The 26,804-nt window shown below is 30.4% G+C and overlaps 5 protein-coding genes and 1 pseudogene across 5 annotated transcripts; 5 read left to right on the top strand and 1 right to left on the bottom strand.

The window, feature by feature from the left end:
• The first annotated feature begins 568 nt into the window (after positions 1-568).
• On the top strand, positions 569-6,954 carry LOC124921849 (rRNA-processing protein EFG1-like). Its single transcript, XM_047462548.1, has 8 exons — positions 569-815; positions 2,819-2,948; positions 3,024-3,151; positions 4,808-4,946; positions 5,317-5,431; positions 6,033-6,096; positions 6,177-6,452; positions 6,586-6,954. The coding sequence occupies exons 1-8, from the start codon at positions 651-653 to the stop codon at positions 6,592-6,594; spliced, it is 1,026 nt and encodes a 341-aa protein (XP_047318504.1). The 5' UTR covers positions 569-650; the 3' UTR covers positions 6,595-6,954.
• A 9,240-nt stretch (positions 6,955-16,194) lies between these two features.
• LOC124921226 (glycine-rich protein 23-like) lies at positions 16,195-17,222 on the top strand. Its single transcript, XM_047461851.1, has 2 exons — positions 16,195-16,458; positions 16,531-17,222. The coding sequence occupies exons 1-2, from the start codon at positions 16,263-16,265 to the stop codon at positions 16,899-16,901; spliced, it is 567 nt and encodes a 188-aa protein (XP_047317807.1). The 5' UTR covers positions 16,195-16,262; the 3' UTR covers positions 16,902-17,222.
• Positions 17,223-18,814: 1,592 nt separating this feature from the next.
• On the top strand, positions 18,815-20,498 carry LOC124921567 (annotated as a pseudogene).
• A 757-nt stretch (positions 20,499-21,255) lies between these two features.
• LOC124920648 (40S ribosomal protein S15-like) lies at positions 21,256-22,521 on the top strand. Its single transcript, XM_047461185.1, has 4 exons — positions 21,256-21,349; positions 21,440-21,585; positions 21,664-21,721; positions 22,019-22,521. The coding sequence occupies exons 1-4, from the start codon at positions 21,347-21,349 to the stop codon at positions 22,265-22,267; spliced, it is 456 nt and encodes a 151-aa protein (XP_047317141.1). The 5' UTR covers positions 21,256-21,346; the 3' UTR covers positions 22,268-22,521.
• An 865-nt stretch (positions 22,522-23,386) lies between these two features.
• LOC124920925 (cysteine proteinase inhibitor A-like) lies at positions 23,387-24,150 on the top strand. The gene is made up of 2 exons (XM_047461514.1): positions 23,387-23,551; positions 23,854-24,150. Exons 1-2 carry the CDS (start codon positions 23,450-23,452, stop codon positions 24,022-24,024), a joined length of 273 nt encoding a protein of 90 aa, XP_047317470.1. The 5' UTR covers positions 23,387-23,449; the 3' UTR covers positions 24,025-24,150.
• LOC124920924 (putative pentatricopeptide repeat-containing protein At3g49142) lies at positions 24,067-25,994 on the bottom strand. Its single transcript, XM_047461513.1, has one exon. The coding sequence runs from the start codon at positions 25,988-25,990 to the stop codon at positions 24,119-24,121; it is 1,872 nt and encodes a 623-aa protein (XP_047317469.1). The 5' UTR covers positions 25,991-25,994; the 3' UTR covers positions 24,067-24,118.
• Between the last annotated feature and the right edge of the window lie 810 nt (positions 25,995-26,804).

Below are 26,804 nucleotides of genomic sequence, written 5' to 3'. Positions count from 1 at the left end.
TAAGCAATTTTAACTTGTTTTAAAAGAAATAGTTTATAAATTTTATCCCATTTTAAGTGTATTAATTAAAATAATGAAATATAAATATATATTTAAAAGTTAAGCTTGCAGCAATAAATAAAAGTAATTTTCACAAAAACTTGGAGTGCATTGAACAACCTATTTGAAAATTATTATTGTTTTATAATGACTCTCATAATAGTTATTTCATTATAAATCATTAAATTTAAAATTGTAAGTAAATTTTTAATCATAATCTTATTTATAGAATGATTTTTTTTGTCTAGTATATTAAACATAGTTTTGAAATTCGGTTGGCAGTCGGGACTGACAAACTCGGTGAACTGACATCAAATCAGATTGTGTTAATGAATAAATCAAAAATACAATTAACCCAGTTAAACCCGATCAATTAGTTGGTTAGAAAAAATCCGACCGACTTAACCCAGCGATTTAAACTATTTTTTAAAAAAAATTACATCATTAAATTTCTTTCTAGATTATGATTTTAATAAAAAAAAAAGTTGCATAACAAAATTGGAGAATATAATAATGAAATTTCTAAACAAATTTTGACATAACTCATCATCATGTGAGTATCGTTTCTTCATCTCTATTCAATCTCCAATCTCCATCGTCTTACTTCATCGATGGCGCACGGCGGTTATGGTAAGCGCAGAGTCGCCGGACGTAAACCGATGGGTGGAAGTAGCCGTCGGTCGAAAGGATTAAGCGTAGACAAGAAGTCCAAGCCCAAGCCCAAGTCTGCCTCGCTCAAAAATCAGATTCGCTCGGTCGAGAGAATGCTCCGGAAGGTACGTCTATCGATCTGTCTGCATCCGATTTCCGGAGCTGTTGAATTTATTGACCTTCATATGTGTTTTCCTTGAGTTACACACAATGATTATGTTTGTGCTGATGAATTGATGAACACGGTAAGCTATCACTATAATGAGGAACTTGAATTTATTGTCTATTTGTGAGTCTAAAAAGCAGATAGTTTTACCAATTTAAGGAAACTGAGATGAAAATGATTGAGTCTGCGGACAACTTCCTCTAGAATTAAAAGTGTGTAAAAATATTAGAAATAGAGTGAACTGATAGATAATAGCTGAGAGAATTCTATTTTTTGGAGAAGGTCTAGTTGATCTGCCTTTATATGTTAAGGGCTGTTTGATGAAGAGGTAATTATGGATTATGTGATGTTAATACTGGTTTTTCAGTAAGAAATATAAATATATAGTTTCCAAACAATGAAGAAGATTTTGGGTTTGAACTTTGGAAGCTTAGCAATTTGACTTGATTTGGGAATTACATTAACTGGCTGTATCTCTTAGAGTTGTTTCTTGAATCCAAAAGAGAGTACATTTATGGAAAGATTCCAACAGGTTGTGATTGCATCAAGATACCTTTTAAAACATAAATAAGAACAATTACAGTGAGAGAAAGAGATGCAAAAGAACTAATTATATCATTATTTGTGCTTCAAATGCTTTAAATCTACACAAATGTGTTTTTTCCTACAATAACTTGCAGTTAAGGCTTTATTGGAGTGGTCCTCAAGGACTGTTGACAAAAGAAAATATCCACATGAGCAAGCCTGTCCTGCTTAAAGTGGTAGCTTTGTTTTCCATTTATAGATTTGTAGAGTAAAAGGCTGACAAGCACATGTCTGAATCCCCCTTGGTGCTTGGATGATCTATAACTCCCGTCAATAATTTAACATACCTATTTTAAGAAGTAGGTTCATTTTCCTTAAACCTGTTTATACTTTTGTGTTTCTTCTCTCTTTTATATTTATTGGAAATATGATGCTTTTACTCTCTATTTAGTCCAATATATGCAAGAAGAGGGGCAAATGGACAAGAAACATTCTGGATATTCTACTTCTATGCCTGTTATTTTTTTTAACACAGATGTGCTTTGCCACCGTTATGCTTCATAGTATGATTAGTAATTATCTTAAATTACCAGTTTTGAGTTGTCATTCTCTAATTAATGAATCAAGTTATCAGTCCTTTTCTTGTGTGACCTATATATGGAAAGTTTTGCACTAATTTAAAAAAAAAAAAATTACCTCTGGAATCAATTGAACGTAAAGTTTATTTAGCAACAAAATGTGAAAGAAGAGAAGTACCAACATAATCTTGGTCCAACAAACCAAGCTTAGGTTTACCTTGTTATTGAAAGTTTGTGCTGCCAAGTGTCCTGTGAACAATTTTATGCTTCTTAAAAGCATGATTAGAAAGGATGTGGTCATCTAAAGGAAGAAACATATGCAAACGTTTTCTTATATTGTATTATTATGTTTCACTTTTCAGTCTCATCACCAGCCAAGTGAGCTTATGAGATTGTTGGCAGACTTATACTTCTAACATTAGGTTTTCCATTAATAAGGTAAAACAAGTCATTTATCTTACAATTAGGAATTTAGACTTTCAGACTATAAGACCTCTGTGAAATGTTAATGTATATTTGACTTTGTTAAAACTTAAAACAAATGTACATGTATTGAATGAAAAACTCCTATACGATGTGATCTAAGCTTATTTCAGGGTGAAATATGTTCGATAATCTCGATTGCATATATTTTAGATTAGTGTTGTCTCTCTTGCAATTTTTAAGTGTGGAACCTGAATAAATTAGGTTCTAAGACATGTCTTATTTAGCATGTATTGAATTCTAGGCTCTATATGTCTATGATAATATGCTGAAGTTTATCTCCAATAGCTTGAGATTTCAGCACTCTTGCTACAAATGAATGCTTTATTTTTTTCCCTAGTATCTATTTCTTCTAACACAGTGCTTTCTTCTATAGGATCTTCCGCCTGAAGTCAGGGAGACTCAAGAGAAGAAGCTAGAAGAACTGAAGAAACAACGAGAAATTCACAACACGCTCTCCACTGAACGCATAATATTCTTGCGAGGCCGTAAGATTAAGTTTTTTGGTGAGAACTCATCTACTCGTTTAATCGTGTCCTTCAAGTACGTCCTTTGCTTAATTTTGTGCATGTTGTTCTTAGAGAGGAGAAAGATTGAACGAAGATTAAGGCGTCTTGAGAAGCTACAACGTGCTTCATCTGGTCAATCGCAAGGAGCAGAGGTTGCAGGACAGCTTCTTAAACTGAAGGAAGATCTTGAATATGTTAGGGTAAGGTATCCATGGACATATTATGTTATATTTAAAGGAGTGAATCTTTTGCACTAGAAAAGTGGTCAAAATACTTAATTGGACAGGCCTAGATAAACACACACTAACTAGTGGAAGGAGAATTTGAAGATTGTTGTTAGTGTGAAGAAGAGTACAAAAGTAACCAAATGGATGAAAAGTTTTATAATCATATGTCATATGAAATATTAGTTGAAAATCTTGGAATGGAGCAGAATTTGGAGAACAGTGTGGGGTAATGATTTGATAGAAAAAAATTGCAGTAGAGAGTGATTAATATTTTATATTAACATGAGCATGGGCCAATAATGTGGTTAATTCTGCATTTTGTTCATGAGAGTAAGGCAATCAATGCAATGAATACTCCCACAATTGAGGAACTACTTACATAGTTTCTTGGTACTCTCCACACAAGAGTGAAATGCTAATTTAAAAAATAAATAAAATAAGAAATAATTGAAACTTTTCATTGCTTAATACATAGAACAAATTGCTCAAAAGAGAGAAAGATAGAGGATATTTTAATCCTATTCTTAATAAAGTAAATCCAAATAAAGTGTGTGAAGTAAAAAAGTAAAACAAAAAAAAAACAGTGATGGAAGGCCAAAGGCATTCCACACATCAAAATAAATAAACCATGCAACCTGAGGTGATGATTGCCATTATAGTAATGTGAGGGTTGATTCTGAATTTGACAAGAATGATAGATATGGCTTGTCCTCATGGGTTCTTAAGATTTCAGTAACAAAGCTGTAGATGATTTGTGTGAGGTTGAAATAAATATAATTTCATCATATTGGTTTGGTTAATGACATATATAGGATGGTTTGTTATAGATATGGTGTGCCTATGAAGACAAAATAAGGTTGAATAGGACGATGAATAAGACACCTGAAGGAAGGGATAATAATACTTAGGGAACAAATATATTTGTAACAGTCTTTGACAATGGGATTAGTATCTGTCAGTCAATGGGGAAGAAGAGGGAGAGAATGTGCCATTTTGATAGAATTAGAGTAGAATAAGAAAATAACCTACATAATTCCATAGCTTCATTAGGGAGACTCCTATACTAAGGGGTTCTTACCAGTCTCAATATCAAGACTAGGAACCATTCAGTCTCTTCCTCAACCATTCTGCCTACACCACCCATCTAGATGTTCATGTAACTAAAAGCTTTAGTTTGAATTTTTTTGAAGTTACTGTAGATAGTATTGATTGTGTGAGCTTTAATTCAAACGTGTAGGATGACTCTGAGACATGCTGTTTAAAATTGCATATGAAAAGGCTCAACTGTTTCCTTTTTTGTTGCATTTTATAGAACTTTCACTTCTCTAGAAATGTTACCGGCAAGCTCAAAGGCATCCTTGGAAAAGGAAGTACGTTTCTGCTGGGGCAATCATTTCTTGTGACTTTATGAGGAAATCATTCACAACCTTGTGCAAGAATAGGCCACCAATAATCCCCTTCATGACTCATCTTGGTTTATATTCTTCAGCTTTAATATGCTTATCTGCAATACTTGCAGCCAAATGTTGAAATTTTAATGGTTAAAACTGTCAATATTATTATTTTCTTTATAGTTATTTCTTATCATACAAAACTTGTGTAGAAAGCTTACATGTCGATTTATTGCAGTTCTTTCCCAAGACTGAGAGGTACGTGTCTTTATTCATGGGAGGTGATGACACAAACATAATTGAGACCAGAAATAGTTTACGGGAGAAGATCAAAGCTAATATAGCAGCAGCGGCTGCTAGCGGGAAGGATCTGGAAGGTATCTAGATGTATTCTTTGCTGTAATACTTGTGTTACTGATCACTTTTATTTAGCCCACATTAAATCTTCAATAGATGCTCCTTATTTTCCTAACATATATCTGTTCAAGAAAAAATGAGGTATTTTCTATTTGATGAGATACTTATAAAAATGACACTTTCTTATTAATTCTAAATGGAGGTTCATATCCACTTCAGATATGCATGTTATAAGATCTTCTGTACTTGTGGTGACCTTCCTCTTTTTTATCCCTTCATTGCCTCTTACACATGGTGTATAACAGAAAACTTTTTTCCACTCTTCCCCTCTCTCATTTTTATATTCTTGTAAGACATATCCTCTATATTGGCTATGTTTTTTTTTACCAGAGACTGGAAGTGAGGATGATGGACTTTTGGATGTGAGTGATGATGATTTTTTCTTAACTGGAAGTTCTAGTGATGAAGCCGATGCAGATGATGAATGGACAGACAAAAGTGCTAGGTAAAATGTCATTTATTGGTCTTGATTGTGTATTTTTTCTCATGTCGTTTATGCTTTATAGCGTCTACCTAGGGATGGGTGGAGATTTTTTAAGTATATTATCATCTCCTCTATATCCATTTTCAGATCTCACTTTTGGAGATCCTGTTGTCTGTAATTGGTCGTACTAATTTATGTGGCAGATACGATGTTTTCGTTTACTGTAGGTTTTAGTGATTTTCTTGGAAAATAAGGGTAGGGTATTCAACTTCATGTTCATTCAAGCTTAGAAACAATGGTCTCCTTTTTTTTTGATTTCTTGCAATCAATATGCTAATGATTTTTTGCTGTCTTACTTCTTTCAAGCCAAAGAGGGCATTCCTGGATACTTGGGCCTTGTTTGATCTTGGGTTATTTGAATAACCTAGTGGATATTCAAAATAACCTTATTTGATGTTGTTTATTGAAAATGAGGTTATCTGGGTAAAAAGACATTAGGATTATAAATATATAATGAAATAGATGGCATTTTGTTTGATGATTGGATAGTGGGTTATTTGAAATTGATCTCAAATAACCCACATCAAGCAAAGCCTTGATATTTTCTGTTATTTCTGTCCAGGGAACAAGCATCTAGTGCATCAGGGAAAGCGACATCCGGGTTATCAAGTGACGAAAGGAATCATGTTAGTTTTTAAAAACAATCTTGTATATTAAACATACAATTCTTGAAACTGATATTAGTAGCATTTATGTATTTATGAAGAGACAGAATTCTGCTCGGGTCCTGATGCCTCCACCTCGACCTTCCTCAAATTCTGTTAATGGAAAATCAAACTGTGGCGGATCTTCAAGTAAGAAACCTGTCATGCACAGAGCCGAATTATCCACGTCAAGCAACACATCGGACAGCAGCAGGAGTGGACCGTCTTCTAGAAATAGGGTATCGTCAGATGTTCAGACAGGGCTGAGTAGTAATGTTAGTTCCAATTCTGATGCTAAAAAACCTCGGAGAAAAAGAAGGGTAAAGAAGAAAAAACAGGTGATCAAAATCAGCAGAAATGAATTCTTGTAATGTAACAATTGTGATTGAAGTTATCTTTGGATTGACTAATCAAAATTTTAAAACATATATATTATATATTTTGATATATAGCTTTGATTTTCCTGTACAGACAAAGTAAGGAAATGGTATTTGACGGATGAATTCCTGCAAGATGTGAGCAATTGAAGGGCGGCTTATTATTGGTGTAAGGTATGGCTTGTTTGTTAGAATAAACAGACAGACATCTATAACGTGCTTGTTTGTCTAGTGTAATTACTGTATGGGTATTATTGAGGGAATGGTGTGTGTGTTGACAGTTGAGGGATTAACTGCATTAACTAGCTAGTTGATGATGTGTTGTATAGAATGGGGTGAGTGTATTTTGGGTTGACCTAAACCCTAACCTAAAATTTGAATTTGGGTAAGTTCATTTGGGTTGGTTTATTTTGGATTGGATTGGGTTACCAAATTACCTAAATAAAATAACTTTTATTTATTTATTTTTCAACAATTTATTTCGGGTTGGATTGGGCAACCTTTAAATTTAATTTAGGTTGAACGAGTTTTACCCGTTTGGTCATCTCCAAGGAGGATTGTTAAAGATGATATATTTGCATTTGGAAATGTCTTTGAAAACCTGGTTGGAAACTAACCACTTTTCTTTCTTAATTTCTTATTCTCTATCTCTCTCCCTATAAGGATGCATCTGATGGGCAATTGGGCATGAAATTTTAGGTAGTTAGCATTAAGTGGAATGGGAGTAAATGAAGATGATGGAAAGCTATTGTTTTGGTACATTATTTATTTTATCTCAACTTTTATTCATATACAAATACAAATATATATACTTCCAACACATTTATGAGAGTAAGAGGGGGATGGTGGTGGTGGGATGTTTTCTTCCTGACTATTTTCAAAAAAGAAAGAAAGAAAGAAAAATGGCAGCAAAATGTTGTGTAATATAAATTTATATAAAAATACAACCTCTTACAAATCACTCAATTGTTTCGTTTGTAATTTGTGATATGGTGTTTCTAGGATTGATTATTTTTTTATGATAAATTTAAATTTGTCCATAGTAGGTCGGTTATGCTTTCATATATTCAGAGATTGATTAGATGTATCAGATATTAAGTAAGACGTCGAATTAAATATATCCGATATTAAGTCGTTTTGATAATATTCAGGTATTACGTTAAATTAAATATATAAATATTGGGCCGTTAATTATTTATATTAAACATGTTTTAAACTAATTTTAAAATAATTATTTAAACAAAACAATATAAACAAATACTATTATAATAATAATTTTAAACAATTATTTTATTAAATATTGACATAAAATTTAAGTTGATATATATGAAAATTATATAAAATCTTAACACTATATAAATTATATATATATTGAGGACATATAAACGATCATATATCTAACTCTATTTAGATTTAGTCGGTATAACTGGCAGACGATTCAATTCAATTTGAATGATCAACTAAATTTGTGATTTATTTAGTCTATAATTTAACTAAACTTTTTATATTATATTTATTTATTTATTTATTTATTTAAATACAAGTAAAATCTCAAACATTATGTTGAGAAAATTAAAGGGTTAGTAGAAAAGAAACCACTAAAAATAGCCAAAAATCATAAATCAAGACAAAGTAGTTTATCAAATAAAAAACAAAGGTCAAAACAAGATTATTTGGTGAGATAATAGTGACAATTGTTATAATATTTTTTATATACATTTAATTTAGTTGTTTGAAATATATTTTTATATATTTTTTTGTTTGGTTTTTTAATTAAGTACAACTAACATTACACTCCACATTTACAACATTTCGCTTTCATTCAAAACGTTTTCAATGGAAGTTGAACCCGTGACCTTTTGATTTTTTGATCAACTCTTTCTACCGTACCAGATTGATGATATATTTTGAATTTATTCCCTAAACATCTAAAACCATTTAAAATGTTATAACACCATTAATTTGAGTTGAAAATTAGGGGTGTAAATGAGTCGAGTCGCTCGTGAGTGGTTCGGTCAAAGTTCGATTCGAGTTCGGTCAAAATCAAATTTGAGTAGAGCTCGAGTCAGTTTGTTTAAGATTCGAGCCGAATTCGAGCTTAGATAAGACTCGCTTAATAGCTCGCCGAGCTTTTTCGAGCCTAATCGTATAACTTTTTTTTATTATATTTTACTTTTTAATCAAAATTTAAAACATAACTATAAGACTAATTGCTTATGAGTCTCTTCAAAATATACTTATAAATTAAAAAATATATGTTATATAATACTTGTAAAGAAATAAATAAATTTGATATTAATTATTTACAAAAACATAATTTTTAAAAATTAAATCAAAATATAATTATATTGTAATATTATTTAATATCTGAAATCTCAATATATTATATTTTATAAATTATAAAACTATTTTTATTTTCTTATAAAGTATTTATCAATAAATAAATATATATATATATATATATATATACTAAAATAATATTTATAAATTAACAAATATATACTATATAATATTTATAAGTTATAAAGAAATTAATAGAATTAATATTAATTTAATTACATAAACATTATTTTTGAAAATTAAATCAAAATATAATTATATTATAATATTATTTAATATATGCAATCTCAATGTATTATATTTTAGAAGATATAAAATTATTTTTATTTCACTATAAATTATTTTATTTTTGAAAATAAATATAATATAGTCTAATATGTTTCAAGTTCATCTCAAATACAATACACGACTTAAAAAATTCTTCTTGAACTTGTTTAACATGAATAACCCTCTTAGCTAGGTATTCTACGTGTATTCTTACGCGAACCAATACGTACATTCTTACGTGAACCAAGTCCTAGTTGAGAAAGAGTTACGAGGCATAAAACAAAAAAAAATACGCGGAGGGTTCTAAGGTCCGATGAATATTGGACTCTCGACTTCGTTTTTTTAATATAAGAAATTAATATATAAATATATTTAAATTCGAGTCTTTTGAGCCATTCGAGCCGAACTCGAGCCTATGGTTATATGATCGAGACGTGTTGGAGCTTAATATGAAAAGCTCGAAGAGCCAATAAAAAACGAATCGAGCCGAATTCGAGCCTATGGTTATATGTTCGAGGCGTGTTGGAGCTTAATATGAAAAGCTCGAAGAGCCAATAAAAAACGAATCGAGCCGAATTCAAGTCAGGGTTAGTTCGAGCTCGGCTCGGCTCGTTTACACCCCTATTGAAAATAAACACACATTTCATATACATGACATTTTAATTTTTCCCAAATCTTCCTACGCACAAAGCTCTCATTTCCATTTTCAAATAAATTCTTCAACTTCGTTTTCAAACAACGACGCAGTTGTTTTGCTCATTTTCTAGACAACGATGTTACAGACTAAGAAAAATATAACTCATTTTCAGATGCATCAACTCTCCTCCATTTTCTTCATATGCATCCACTTCAAAATGATTCAAAATCTATTTTCTCGATAAAATTAAGATACATTTCAACTCTTATAACGTAACGAAATAATAAAATACGTTGAATCTCGCAATTATGTTTTGAATTGGCCCGTCGTATAGAACCTCCACCAAAAAGGCATCTATACTTTTAGTGAGAATGTATGAATGAGAATGAATGTAATTTGATTTAAAGACGAAGTTAATTTGTAAGTAGAAATAAGTGTTAACCTAAATATAAGAAAAGTAACTTAGTTGGAAGATTAGATAATGATTATTTAAAATTAATTATGGGGAGTGTTTGAGATTTCGACAATAAAATCAGAGTTATTCATACTTGGACATAAATCTGTTATTTTATAAGATTTAAAAAACTTAACTAGTTCTTTAAGCTTGTGGTGAATTCTTCTTTCATTGATGGATTGAAGAGAGTTGCGGAAGAAGTGGACATTGATTAATGAATATGTCAAAGAAAAAAAATGATGTTAGTGAGAGAATTTAAAATTAAATAAAAAATACAAAAATAACTTGTATGAAAAGACTAAATAACAAAAAGAAATAATAGAAATAGACCTCTAATAAATTTTTGTCGAGATAAGTATATACTATCAAACATTTTTTTCTATTCAACTCAATATTCTTTTATTACTTGCAATTGCTTAATGCGTAGTGTTTAAGAATGCAATTACAGAAATTAACTGAAACGAATGTGAGAGTTTTTTCTGTAATAAAAATAAATAATAATACTTATATAAAAAATATGTACCTATTTTTAACCAAAATTAATGTTGTTATAACATTTTAAATAATTTTAAAAATTTTAAAAATAATTCAAACAAAATTTAATGAATAAACAAATTTAAATCCACATCAGGATATATTTCAAAATAATATATATATATATATATATGGAATATTATCTCGTTTGTCACTAGAGATGACAACGGGTACCTACTCTACTCGATAAGTAACGAAGGACTCATCATTGAACCCGATTTTCATTTCATTGCTCGATCCCGAACCCGACGAGTATCTCTAATTATATCATCATTCCTGATTCGTCGAGTACCTGATCCCCGACAGATACCCCATTATCTAATTAAAAAACTTATAAAATTATATAGATTGAAAAAAAAACACAATTTTAATAAATAATTTTAAAATTATTAATATCAATAATGTTAAAAATACAAATAAAAACATTACTTACCTACATATTTATTTTTGTAAATCTTAAAAAAGATAAATTAGAGTAGAGAAAAAATAGAATGAAAAAATAAGTAATATTTTGTTATTAAAATAAAAGTTGAAAATTAAAGATTTATGTAGAAAAATATATTTCTGGGAATATATAAAAAATTTAAAGTTTGAATGTAGTGTATTTATGACGATATTTGAAGTGAAATGTGAATAAGACTAAATTAAATGATGTATTTATGATATACTAGCATGTATCCCGTGCATTTACACGAGTAATAAAAAAATATTACGGTAAAAATATGATAATATTATTAATTTTATTTTTAACCGTTTTAAGTTTATGAGCGGGTCAACCCACAATCCGATTCAAATATATATTTACTCTCACATTACAGAACGATCTCTAAAACAATTAATACAGTTTGATTCTTCAACTCAATTAGTTTGACCTCTAGAGTCCACTTCTTCCCATGTGAAAGAGAAAATGTAAAGACTATCATTAAAGTAGCATATGCGAGACTTACTATATTTATATAAATTATGTCCCCTATCTCTATAAATATGACGGAATTCTTCCATTATTGCTTACTAATAATAATGAAGTTTATAGCGCAAAGTCAAAAGAGAATTATGACCGAATAAAAACTATTAATAAACCACTGAGTTCATCAAATTCGATGTTTAATTTAAAATATAAAGTCTTATTAATCTATTTGGTTCAAAGGTTGCATTTATTTTATTATGTTGCAAGTTCAAACCATACCTATAGCATTTTTAATTTTATTTTTAACCGTTTTAAGTTTATGCACGGGTTAACACACAATCCGACTCAAATATTCATTTACTCTCACATATATATCCAAATTAACCAACTCTCGATCCGGCAATCCCGACACTTTAAAAATTAAACATCAATATATATAGACTAATGATAGGTAACGCGAATCTGGGGCCGTGAAAGTCCCCGAAAATAGAATATTCCTTTTAAATACAGAATATTTTTCCCCCTCTTATTAATTAATTTTTCTCTCTACCTCTACCAATTAATTATTTTTTTTTCTCTTTCTCTCTAAAGAATTAATTAATTTATTTCTCACATCTCTATTTAATTAATTTATTTCTCTTTATTAATTAATTTCTCTATTTCCATATTTTTTTCCTTTAATATTAATTAATTTATTCTCTGGTCAATAAATTATATTTTGTATTTTTTCTTTTCTATTACTCATATATCTTTTCAATAAAATCAACTTAAAAATTAAAAATAAATTTTTACATATAACTCAAAAATTAAAAATAATATCTTATTAAAATATCATAATAATATTTTTTGAATAAAAAATAATGTGATATAATAAAATTACAAGAATAATGAACACAAAATTATGATGAATTTTATCATTTCACAATATTTGACTAACGATAGGAGAGATATTAATTAGGGTTTAGGTTTTATGGTGTTGAGTTTATGATTTAGGGTTTAGGTTCAGCGAAAAAAGAAATTAATTAATAAATACAACACATTATATTTTATTTAAACATATTATTAAAATATTTAATGTGAGAGATGGTTGTAATTTGTAAAGTGTTAAGTTTAGTTAAATAATTAAATAAGAGATAATAAATATCAAAGAAATAAATAAATTAAAAATCATTTATTAATAATTAGTTATAAATTGAAAGGAAAAAATAATTAATCGTGAGAATATAGATAAATTAATTGGTAGAGGTAGAGAGAAAAATTAATTAGTTAATTGAAAGAGAATATTCGGTGTTTAAATAGAATATTCTATTTTCGCGGACTTTCGCCATCCGCGTTCCCTATCATACTCATATATATATATATATATATATATATATATATATATATATATATATATATATATATATATATATATATATATATATATATATATATATATATATATATATATATATATATATATATATATATATATATTAGTTAGTTAAAAATTGAACTTATATTGTTAAAATGTCTGGTGTTCATCAAATTTGATGTTGAATTTAAAGTATAAAGTGTTATTAGTCTAGTTGGTTAAAAGGTTATACTTGTTTTGTTATGTTACAAGTTCAAACCATCCTTTTATGGGTGGGTCAACCCACAATCCGATCCAAGTATTCATTTACTCTCACATATATATATATATATATATATATATATATATATATATATATATATATATATATATATATATATATATATATATTTATATATATATATATATATTTATATATATATATATATATATATATATATATATATATATATAAATTAACCACATCCCTCGACCCGACAATCCGAACACATTAAAAATTAAGCATCATTATATATATATATATATATATATATATATATATATATATATTAGTTAGTTAAAAAGTTGAATTTATATTGTTAAAATGTCTCACGTTCATCAAATTTGGTGTTGAATTTAAAATATAAAGTGTTATTATCCTAGTTGGTTAAAGGGTTATACTTGTTTTGTTAGGTTGGAAGTTTGAACCATACCTATAGCATTTTTTATTTTTTTTAACCGTTTTAAGTTTATGTGCGGGTCAACCCACAATCCGACCCAAAATCCATTTACTCTCACATATATATCCAAATTAATCACAAAACAGATCTCGACCCGGCAATCCGAACACTAAAAAAATTAAGCACCATTATATATATATATAAATTAGTTAGTTAAAAAGTTGGACTTATATTGTTAAAATGTCCCGCGTTCATCAAATTTGATGTTAAATTTAAAATATTAAGTGTTATTAGCCTAGTTGGCTAAAAGGTTATATTTGTTTTGTTAGGTTGCAAGCTCGAACCATACCTATATCATTTTTAATTTTATTTTTAACAGTTTTAAGTTTATATGCGGATCAACCCACAATCCGACCCAAGTATCCATTTACTCTTACACATATATCCAAATTAACCAGCGACCCGACAATCCAGACACTTTAAAAATTAAGCATCATTATGTATATATTTATTAGTTAGTTAAAAAGTAGAATTTATATTGTTAAAATGTCCCACGTTCATCAAATTTGGTGTTGAATTTAAAATATAAATTTTATTAGTTTAGTTGGTTAAAGGGTTATACTTATTTTGTTATGTTGTAAGTTCGAACCATACCTATAACATTTACTCTCACATATATATGTAAATTAATCACATCTCTCGACCCGACAATCCGAACATTTTAAAAATTAAGCATCATTATATATATATAGATTAGTTAGTTAAAAAGTTAAACTTTTATTGTTAAAATGTCCTGCGTTAATTAAATTTGGTGTTGAAGTTAAAATATAAAGTTTTATTAGTCTAGTTGGTTAAAGGGTTATACTTGTTTTGTTAGGTTACAAGTTCGAAACATACCTATAACAATTTATTTTTAACCGTTTTAAGTTTATGGGCGGGTCAACCCACAATCCGACCTAAATATCTATTTACTCTCACATATATATCCAAATTAACCACAACTCTCGACCCGGCAATCCGAACACTTTAAAAATTAAGCATCATTATATATATATAGATTTGTAATGATGAAACATTTGATAAGTCACACATTAATTAAACTTTAATAAAAGAAATTAATTTTAATATTAATATATATAGTCAGGTATCGAGTTTGAGTTCTGCACACTTCTTATTCCTTCATCCGACCCCAATTTAAAATATCCGAACCAGATTATCGAGTATTCAAGGATATCGAGAATATAAGTAACTATTGTTATCCATATTTGAATACACACCAAAATAATTAATTATCTAAGTTTCCAACCATTGAATTGGAGGTTATCATGTTACATTGAAATAAATATAAGGTTTTTTTTTTTTCTTTATATGTATTATGATTAACATTTCATTCTAGTCTCTTAATTATACTCAATTTTTATTTATTTATTTATTACTTTGCCTTCATTTTCTAAAAAAACTTTAAGTTATATTCGAATTAAATTATGGGTAAAACAAGTAATTGAAATATTTATCCGTATAAGGAACCGAACATATGCACACCAACCTACACAAGTTAAAGGTTCTTTTTATGTTTGAAAACTAGGATTTTTTTCTCAAGATTAGCATAATTTCTATAATTATGATGTAAAACTCTTTCTATTTTAGCTAATAAAAATAGTTAAAGGTAAAGTTCTTACTTGACCAATTTCCTAAGCCCAAATTGAACAAAGTCAATGAATACTTAATTAGTGGGATCAACTTTCACACCAACCACTTTCCCTACGATAGGTTATCAAATCGAGTTAGATCAAAATCATTAATTACTTTGCAGGTTGCTTGGCAATCTAGGGTCATCCCTCCCAAGGGCTTCCAAAAAAGAAAATAAATGTAAAATAAAAAAGTTTAAATTTGAATACAACATGTATTAACCTAACTTATAACCAATTAAATTAAATATTTTTGTTAATTGAAATACGAAACTATTATATTTAATCAACCTAACATAAAATATAGACACTAAAATAAGAAAATGAAAAAAATTATTTTTACAGACTAGTTCACTCCAAATTAACCAAGGTCGAGCATTATACAAAGCTAAATTTTGTTTAATTTGACTACACAATTTCTAGCTAGCTATAGGTCGTCTCTCTTTAGTATCATATATATAAAAATGAAAAATGAATTTGAACATTTCGTGAGAGAGAGGCTAGGTAGCTATGAAGGTGATAATTACAGTTCATTGGAATTAAATGACCTAGCTGCTAAGTGAAAAAAGAAAATTGCAAGGCTGGCTGGTTCAGAGATCCAGAAAGGCGTGACAGACATTATTGAATGAATTGCCAGAAAATATAGGAATAGGAACACCTTTATTGAATAGTCCGACCCATTTTACTACGTACTGCTAGAAGTGAGTCATGAGTGTTAACTACTAACCACCTAATTTCTGAGCAAAAAAATAAATGGTGTCCATGAGAAAACCTCTACAATATTTACTCCTACCACTTTAATGCCCACCCGTCCCCCATTCTCTGGTTCGTTCATCTCTTCCTTTAAATACCCACAATATATCTCTTTTACCCATCACTCCACTCTTCACTCTCCACTTACTTGAAATATATTTGCTTCAAAATATAAGATATGGCAAAGTTGTGTTTAGTGTTTGTCTTTGCTTTGATTCTAGTGCATGCCAGTTCTGCAGCTAGGAATGTTCCTAGTCCTGATCAGACTGTTAATAGTGTTTTGCCTAATGCCAACGGACCTAATGGGAAAGGTCTCAAGGACAAGAAGTGTGTCACCGGCGGTGTCATTGGAGTAGGCGGTGTTATCCCCCTCGGTGGTGGAGGAGTTGGCGGCGGAGTTGGTGGGATTGGTGGCATTGGCGGTGGAAGTGGTCTAGGTGGCGGAGGTGGACTCGGAGGAGTTGGTGGTCTTGGTGGCGGAAGTGGGCTCGGAGGAGTTGGTGGTCTTGGTGGAGGAAGTGGACTCGGTGGAGGAAGTGGACTCGGAGGAGTTGGTGGTCTTGGTGGAGGAAGTGGACTAGGAGGAGTAGGCGGGCTAGGTGGAGGAAGTGGGCTTGGAGGTCTTGGTGGTGGAGTTGGTGGGTTAGGCGGTGTTGGTGGCGGAGTTGGTGGGTTAGGAGGTGTTGGTGGTGGTGTGGGTAGTGGTGTTGGTGGGGTAGCCGGTGTTGGTGGTGGAGTTGGGGGTGTTGCTGGTGGTGTTGGTGCCGGAGTTGGTGGTGCAGCTGGAGTTGGGGGAGGTGTGGGCAGTCTAGGATAGGATGTTGATGAGATGGTGGTGGGATTTTGATCACCTTAAGAGTTTTACTAGGGGATGGATTTATATTTTATAATGTGAGAGTGAGTAAGTGAGATTTGTGCTTTAATTTCTTGTATCATTCAATATTTTACTCTTGTTCTTTGTTGTGGTTATTGATCATGTTTTCACTTCATTAGTTTGCTATTTCATTTGTAACCCTACTTGTTTTCTAATTAATTATGCATGGTTTAATCAAATGTTTTTTTTAACATATACAACAATGGTTTTATGATGGGTGCCATAACTATGTACTCTATATTGCATGACTCTATGGGTCCTATATATGGTCCTTCTTTTTAGGTCAACTTTTTGTAAAAAGAAACATAATAATCAATATGTATTCAAAGTTCAAACTACAAAGATGTAAAAATCAAATTAAGAAATAAAAAAATAACATAGAAATTTTAAATATGAAATATAATCGAAAATTTCTATTCTTGTATATAATTTTCAAATTGAATCGAACGCATGTAACATAAATTATATTATTTGATACGCTTACACTTCTAACTTTGTATCATTTATTTCTTTTCAGATTGTCTATCACATGAGGAGAGATTGATAGTCGTTATAATATTATTACTTTTTCTTAAATTATTTTGGTAAGTTGTTAAAAATTCATATGTGATCTTATTTAGAACCAACCAAACATCTACAGTAGATTAAACCTAAAACTAATTTTTTAAAAGATATTTGTAAACAAAATTAAGTCAAATTTGATTTAAAAAATGAATTGTTTTGTTATTTGAGCTTATTAAACAAATATTATAATAATATATTTTCTTTATAAACTTTAAAAAATATATCTAATCACTTCATTTAATATATTAAATCTTTATTTAAAAAATGTTTGGTAACATATATTTATAATCACTTATTTTTAAATAAGGATTCTTAGAGGAATTTCATTGTTGTCTTATCTCTGCAGTCAATTGGAGCCTCATTCCTAATCTCCTCGGTAAACTTTTACTCTCTATGGTTTCGTTGTTTTGATTTTCTTTACTTTTGAAATGGATGGGTTAATTGGGTTTTAACTTGTCCACAATAAGAAGATGGAGAAAAACTGTGTCTACATAACATATGGTAAAAATAATATGTTAAAATGTAAAAATTATTTTAAAAATAAAAAATGTTTAACACACCACTTTAAAAATAAAAATAATTACCTTATATTTCTAAATTTAATAAAATGACTTTAATTTTTTCTTAATACAAGTACAATAAACTTTTATTCACCTTTCTAGTCTAGCGACAAGAAGAACCAGCATCCTTGAGATCTTGAGTTCAAGCCGTCAATCGATAAATTTCGCTCGCCTGATTAATAGAGATTAGTCGCATTCCGAAAGAGAAACAAATTCATCGTTTAAAAAAAATGTACAACGAACTTTCTTCCTCTCTTCTTTCATCATAATTAATTCGATTTTTTTGAGATTAATTTCAAATATCATAAAATTAATATTTATTTTAATTAATTTTTTATTTAATATATAAAATTATATTCTTCAAAAAAAAAATATATATATATATATATTGAGTTTATTCAAATATTAATGATATATTATCATTGAGTAATTAGAGTTTAAATTTTTTTAATTTAATTTTTTATCTTTTAAATATTTAAATTATTAAGCACTAAAAATTAGGTGTTCAGATTTAAGTTTTTAGTTTTATCAAATAGTCTTGAGCTATTTAATTATAAAAGATTGATAAAAACGATATTATGAATATAAATATTTTTTAATATTTCAAATGATATAATTCTTTTTTAAGTTAAATTTAAATAATGTAATTTGATAATTATATTTTGATTAAATAATAAAATAATTTGAAATAACCGACTATTCAAACGAGTTGATTATAAACTTTTGCCTATTGTAGTCTCCCTTGCGGCGAAATCCATTGTTAAGTTAATCAATCATGGATTCAACCAGACACTCGTGTTTGAAGCTTGAAATTGCAACCAAATCCGGTGAGACCGAATCGATTTTCATCAAAGCTAAATGGTATCCCTCCAGCTTCGACCTCTCTATCACCAATGGCTATGAAGCTTGGATCCTCAATGGTAAGGTCAACCTTTCATCTTTAATAACGAGTTTTTGTCTCTAATTTATGTTCGGACCATGTGAAGCGGCGGAGGATGAAGTAAGTGAGAGAGCTGATCAGTGGGATCAACCCATATCTGAATACATCCATTTGGCCGAGCGTCATCTAGGTTTTCAGCAACCTGAATCAGTCTACGGATTTGTAGATGCTGGAAATGGGCATAAGCGAGTGAGTTTGTCTTTTTTTTAACTATGCTTTGTTTATTTCCTTATGAAGTATGAACCCTTCAGGGCCAGAAGTGAAATTATTCAGTTTTTGATTTTGCTTCTTCTACTTCATCTGTTATCACTATTAAATGTTTGCCCCCTTCCCTTCTGCAAATTGTGAACTGGTATGCTGATGCTGATGTGCAGTTGTCTTGGACATTTGAGAGGGAAGGAACTAAGTTAGAGTGGCGATGGAAATGTAAACCATCACCTGATAATAAGAAGACTACTTCAGAAATCTTGGACTTCCTTCTTGAAGCTAATATTCGGCTAAGTGTAAGATTGCTTCTCTTTTTTGCTGGACTAATTGTGGGTATTGTTGTTTCATTCTCCATTTTGGGCTGCTCTCAATCGGTTCTACTGCTGCTGCTTAAAGTGAAATTCTTTCCATTCTTTTTTAAACCCGCCATATTATGGATCATATTTGTATCTGGCTAGTGAAACACCTCTTAAATTTGTGTATCAACTGTCTGTTTGATTGGTTCTAGTTGTTATACTGACTTCATCTAGGAAAAAACAACATTTTATCATCTGGGTATGGATCAATACTAGACTTTGTTTGGAAATAGTGTAACTGAACATAGTATGACACAAATCCAAATACATCACCCGAGGCTGTCTGATTAGGTTAACAGTAGGAAGGCCTTTGAAGGTTGTGTGGTTTCCATTGTATCATTAGCAGTTTCTTAGTCAGATATGGATTCAGATACAAAATGTTTTCAAATGAGGCCATTTGTACTATTATTATGACAATGCTGGTAACTTGTAACTAGCAACTAGCTGTGGTTGATGAACTAATTGGTCTTTCTTCCATATATTGTAGGATGAAGTAGTGAGAAGGAATCGCTCATTTGAGCAGCTAAAAGTTGAAACTGAAAAGAGTTTGCTGCAAAGTGAGAGATTCTGCAATGAAAAGGCAGAATTTGAAACTGAAATCTACCGCAAGGTTCATTTCTTGTCTCTTATCATTTTGATATTCTTCTCTGTTCCATCAATGGTTGGTTAGTTGTTTTGCCTTCATTCATTTCTTTTTCTTTACACTTTAATACTCTTATTGCAGTTTCTTGAGATATTGAATTCAAAGAAAGCAAAACTGAGACAACTCTCAAAGAAGGAATCTTCTGGAAAATCTAAGGAAGAAGAGTCTTCTGATGCAACAGAGAGCTTTGATGGTGAAAGTGATGCTGAAAAAAGTGATAAAAGCCTCTAGTCAAGTTACCACTTTAAATGATACTTTCTTTTTTTTAACAAAAGTTTGTTCTTTTAAGAAAGTTAGAACTATTCAACTTAGAGCTTTCTCTTATATATATATATTTTAAAAAAGGTACATGAAAAAATGATAAATAGAATTCGTTTAAGCAAGATTAAACAAAACATAATATCAGGAAGAACGAATAAAAAATAAAAACCGATTCTTCAAGTTTTCCAGAACGAACTATATTATTCATTTTTCAGTATTTAGTTAGGTTACAAATATAACATGAGTTTTGATTTTCAAATTTAACCTAAAAATTCTACAATATAGAGACTTACCAAATGATAATCATTTTTATTTTGTCTCACTTATATTAAAAAGAACAATAATGTTGTTTTGTGAAAAGATTGCTTCATTTGGATACCATGTAATTCTTTTTTCTTTTTATATTTTTTTTGGTGAGGATTAAAAATATTGTGTTTGAAAACAACATTGTATCTAATTTGCTAAACCGTTTCAAGTTTACTTGATTGTGATTTCATATGTTTTTTTTTGTTGTTGAGAAAAAGATGATTTTTATTAAATAGAGAAAAAAAAAATATTGTATTAGTTACATTTTCCAAAAATAAAATAAAATAAAAATCTTATAAAAAGTTATGAAGAATGCCAAAAATAATCATTAAAAGAATATCACTAAAAAAAGAATTATAATGAACCTACAGGCCCAATAAGAAAAATATTTGCGAATGGCCCAATAGAAAAATAAATAAAGATCCATTCTGAGGCCCGATTTTGCAAATATTGGCGATATAAAACCGTCATCTCTTACAACCCTAGCCACGCGACGTATCAAATTATTTTTCAGGCTAGGGTTTCGTGGATTGCTTATCCAATATTCAACAATGGTGAGTTCTCTTCTTCCGTCCGATTTAATTTCTCCTTTTCAATATTTCCTAATCATGTCAAATGTTCCGCATCTGTATTGTGTTCTCTAGGCTGATGTCGATCCTGAGATTGCTGCTGGACAGCCAAAGAAGAGAACGTTCAAGAAGTTCAGTTACAGGGGCGTTGATTTAGATGCTCTTCTTGATATGTCCACAGATGAACTAGTCAAGCACTTCAATGCTCGACAGAGGAGAAGGTAATTTACAGTTTAATCTTCATTAGAAATTCTAGCTATTACCATATATTCTGATTAGTTTTACTTAACAAAATCAAGGTTCCAGAGAGGTCTGAAGCGAAAGCCGATGGCTTTGATCAAGAAGCTTCGAAAATCGGTATGATAATTTTTCCTTTTCATGTTAATCAGATTTGATGTCTTTTCAGTTAGCAAATTACTTTATCTGTTTGTTGATGGTGACTCATTGTTTAAGTTAGAACTCAATAATAAGTTAATTGATCAATTCATAGATGTTTAAGACATTGATATATTGAATTGATATAATCATGATAGATCATTTTGATTTGCTTGTTTAAGGCTTAAAAGATTGAAATTGTATATGGTGTGTGAAATTATCTAGAATCACATATAAAGTTTAGTCTATGAAATCTGTGTTGTTTGATTGATTGATCAGAAACGTGAGGCACCACCAGGTGAGAAGCCAGAGCTTGTAAAAACCCATCTGCGAAACATGATCATTGTACCTGAGATGATAGGTAGTGTAATTGGAGTTTACAATGGGAAGACCTTCAACCAAATTGAGATTAAGCCTGAAATGATTGGTCACTATTTGGCTGAGTTCTCGATCTCGTATAAACCTGTTAAGCATGGAAGGCCTGGTATTGGTGCTACCCATTCTTCAAGGTTCATTCCTCTCAAGTGAAGTGGTTTTACTATATTCTACTTGAGGTGGATTTCATTGCTCATGTTTTTTTAATAGTATTTGCTATAATATTAGAATCACAAACACTTTTAGACCCTTCAAGGTTTTGGTTGTTTATCTTTATTGTTAAAGATTATTTCATGTTTTTATCTTATTTGTGAGGACATATAATTTTGTTGACTAGATTGCTCTTTGATGTGATAAGTTCAAGGTTTCTTGATATCTTTTTTATATAGAAGAGTTTTGATGGTTAATATTTAATATTGCAATTTTGTTTAATGTTTTGGTAGATATTTAAGTAAATGTGCCTATTTTCTTCTATTATTAACTTTTTGACAAATTCTAATTGAATAGTTTCACAGAAAATTTTCAATTTTATGTTTTAAATAATGGTGTTCAAATGAATCAAATCTCAATTGTGTTCCACAGCTAGGTGATTTTTGTATGTTTTTGTGAAAGATTTTTTTACTTTTTTTTTTTAAAAAAAGTATTATTTTGATTATTAAAATTTCATAAAATGATGTAAAATTATATTAGTATTTTAGAAAATTATATTAGTAAATTGTTGTTTTATACATTTTAAAAAAGTTTACTTCAATTTAATTAAAATTTTGGACTTCTAATATATTATATTAATTAAACTATTGATTAAATGTTTTAATATATTAGATTAACTCTTTTGATACAATTTTGTAATTATTTATTTCAAAATAGTTAAATTAATGTTTTATTATATACACTTATTATTAAATTTTTAAGAGGTAAAAGGGCATTTTCAAAAGAAAAAATTATTTTTATTAATAAATAAATAAAAAACTTTAACGCGTTAACTTACTTTAAGAAATAAATGATTCAAAGAATCATTATGAATATATATATATATATATATATATATATATATATATATAGAAAAAGATCATAATAAAATTTCAGATTATAAATTAAAAAGAATAAATTATTACGATTCAGATTATTAGTTTATAAAAACAATTTCTAAACTATAATATAAACTTTGATTCTTGATTTTAAATATTATTTTATAATAATGATCCTAATTATATTTTAAAACATAAAATTACTTTTCATAATAATAAAAATTATTTGTTTTTCAAAATGATATAATACGTAGAAGATAAGAGAAGAAGTGAGAATCTAGAGATAGAGAGAGAGAGAGAGAGCACGATGACAACTGTTGTTGGAGGGATTCGCGAAGGGAACTCGGCCAACAACCTGGAGATCGACAGCCTTGCCCGATTTGCAGTGGAGGAACACAACAAGAAATCGGTCAGATTTCTTCTCTCTATTCTATTCTATTATATGGACTTTGATTCTTATTTGCCCTAGGAAAGAAAGAAAAATGATTCTTATTTTTTCTATCTATTCTTGACTGTTGGTTCCATGATCGTAAATAGGTTTCCAATTGATGATTCAAACTCTCATTTCTTCTTAACCATATATATATGTTCTCAATTTCACCGTTTGTTTAAGTTAGTACATAAGCAAAATGCTTTTACATGTTTGAAAAATTAGGGTTAAAAGAAACAACTATTCTTTAATCATTTTTCTTGTGTTGTTATGGTAAATAGAATTCACTATTGGAGTTTGGGAAAGTGGTGAACGTGAAGGAGCAAGTTGTTGCTGGAACTGTATACCATATAACACTGGAGGCACTTGACAAGAAGGTTTATGAAGCCAAGGTCTGGGTCAAGCCATGGATGAATTTCAAGGAGCTCCAAGAATTCAAGCTTGCAGATTAAATCTCTAATCTATCTATCTATATTGCATCTATTGAATAAATAAAACAAAACCCTCTTGCAATGCTTATTATGTATGTTCATCCAATATGTCAAATTATGAATTTTCTAAATCAGGAACATATTGTATAACCTTCATTCCCGAAGCGATATCGCCCACCATTTCATAAATCAAATTTGAACAAGTGTGCGCGATATCAGCAACATAAAAACTATGAGTTTTGTTATTAACGTCGATCCAACTGCATCCGGGCAACTTCCTCATCTTTCTCTCCTTCATAACACTTCTAACATTAGCAACAACATCCCACCTCTTGGAAGAGGCATGTATATTGGAAAGTGAAACATAGTTAGAAGGGTTTTCAGGTTCTATCTTCATAAGAATCTTAATCGCCAAATCTTGTAAATTCACATTTCCGTGAATCACAGAACCACTGAGAAGTGCTCCCCATACGCTTGGACCCGGTTCCATCCCCATTCCCTGGATAAACTCCAAGGCTCGGTCTAGCTGACCGGATTGGCTCAACATATTGACCATACAAGCACACATTTCCATTGTGGGTTCAATTCCAAACTCATTTACACCTGATTTATAAATATTGAGTCCTTCATTAACAAGTCCTGTCCTACCACAGGCCGAAAGAACTCCCACTATGGTAACCTTGTCAGGTTTGATACCGAATCGAATCATAGTGTAATACAGATCAACCGCTTCCTCGCCTTTTCCATGTAACCCGTAAGCAGAAATCATCGTGCTCCAAGAAATCGTGTCTTTAGAAAACGAACCGTTGTCAAACACTAATCTAGCATGTATAAGACTGCCACATTTGGAGTACATATCTATTAGAGCATTGCTCAAAGGAGGTTCATGATTCAGTTGTCTTCTAAAAGCATATCCATGGATCTGTCTTCCACCCATTAGTCCACTCTGTGAGCCGAATGCAGGAAGAATACTCAAAAGTGAAACCCTATTCGGTTCAATTCCGTCTAGAAATTGCATTTCACGAAAAAGAACTATAGCCTCACCCGGTTCTCCATTTAGTACACTTCCGTTAACCATTGCAGTCCACGCAAAGACGTTTCTTTGTTTTAACCTATCGAATATTCGTCTTGCCAACTTGATTCTGTTAGTTCTGGAATACATATCTATCAAACAGCAACCAGTATGATCGTCGTAGCCCGTGGTGTTCTTCACTATGTAACAATGAAGCTCTTTTCCACGATCCGATTTGTTGTTATCATGTTCGCAACAAGGAAGAAGGGTGGAAGCGGTGTAGGCATTCGGTTTAAACCCGTCAATCTGCATCCGTTTAATGCAATCCCAGACGTAATTGTTGTGATTACAGTGAGAAATACTTGTATAACCTGCAATTAAAGCATTCCAAGATGATACATTTCTTTGCGGCATTTCGTCGAACACCAAACTAGCATCCATGAACTGGCCAATTGCAGCGTACATGGATAAGAGGGAATTAGCAAGGACGGTATCCGACATATACCCAACTCTAATGCACTTACCATGAACGGATTTCGCGACGAGAAGATCGCCCATGGCGGAGGAGGCTTTTGCGAGAATAGAGAAGGTGAAATCATCAGGCGAGTCGTGGGTGCTGATGTTCATTTGGTTAAAGAGGAAGAAACTTTGGTTATAAAGACGATTCTTAACGTATCCGGTGATGGTTGTATTCCATAGATAGACGTTCTTAATTGGAACTGATTCAAAGACGGCTCGGGAATCATCTTGGTAACCACACGCAGAGTAGGCGGATATGAGTTTAGTGGCGAAGAAAGATTCAAGATGGAGTCCATGTAAGCAGATGCGAGCATGGGTCTGTTTGATGAGGTTGGGAGAGTGATGGTTGATAGTAAGATGGTCGAATGAGAAAGAAGAGAAATCGGAAGCAGAGATGAAAATTTGAGGAAGAAGAGAAGATGCCTTGCGGCGAAGGAAGAAGAAGGAGAAGAACATAAATCAAATTTGGGAAACAAGATACTTGTTTGCATTGATGAAGACACACAGAAAATAGAGGGAATGTGCATAAAAAAATTAATGGTCGGTGAATTTTTTTTTTTTTTTTCGATTTTGCCATTGTTGCGAAACGTTTATATTCGCAAGACGCAACTGACATTCGCGAGACGCAACCGACAATCGCATTTTTTTTCGTCTCTTGATTGCCAGTTGCGAAGAGAAATTTTTGTTCAAAAAATATAAAAGTGTGAACAGCGCGCTGGTCAAAAGCTCAAATATGAGTATCTTTAGTGTCATTCAGTCAAATTTTCCAAAAGAGAAGTCCTTGATTTTCAAAATTTATTCTATAAAAAAAATATGACAAATTATGGGGAAATTGGAACAAATGACATAAATATCTCCTTATTTGTATTTGTGGTCAATGTATAATTTTTATTGCATTCGTGATTATTTTATATTCTTTTTTGACGAAAATACCCCATTGCGTAACACGATGGACCTTCACGTTTTGCGAAGGGAAAAAGTTCTTTATATAAATACTCAATTTTTTTTATTTTCCTTTCTCTCTCTACTCTCTTTATTCCGACGGATCTCTCTCTCGCGACGGAACCCTAAACGAACACATATACAGATCGACGACCAAAACCTGTGTGAATATCATGTGTTCATCTTATTGTTCATTATAAATATCGATTTATGTTCTTATTTTCATTATGTTAATCTTCAAACCCTAAACTATGAGATTGTTCTTATTGTTCATCTTGTTCATATTGATTGTTCATCTTTTCGATATTAATATTTACAAATGATGCTC

The sequence above is a fragment of the Impatiens glandulifera genome, chromosome 1, assembly GCF_907164915.1.
Source record: "Impatiens glandulifera chromosome 1, dImpGla2.1, whole genome shotgun sequence".
In the NCBI taxonomy this organism is placed as follows: Eukaryota; Viridiplantae; Streptophyta; class Magnoliopsida; order Ericales; family Balsaminaceae; genus Impatiens; species Impatiens glandulifera.
Note: the sequence above shows the minus strand (reverse complement) of the source record. Positions and strands in the feature narration are given on the sequence as shown.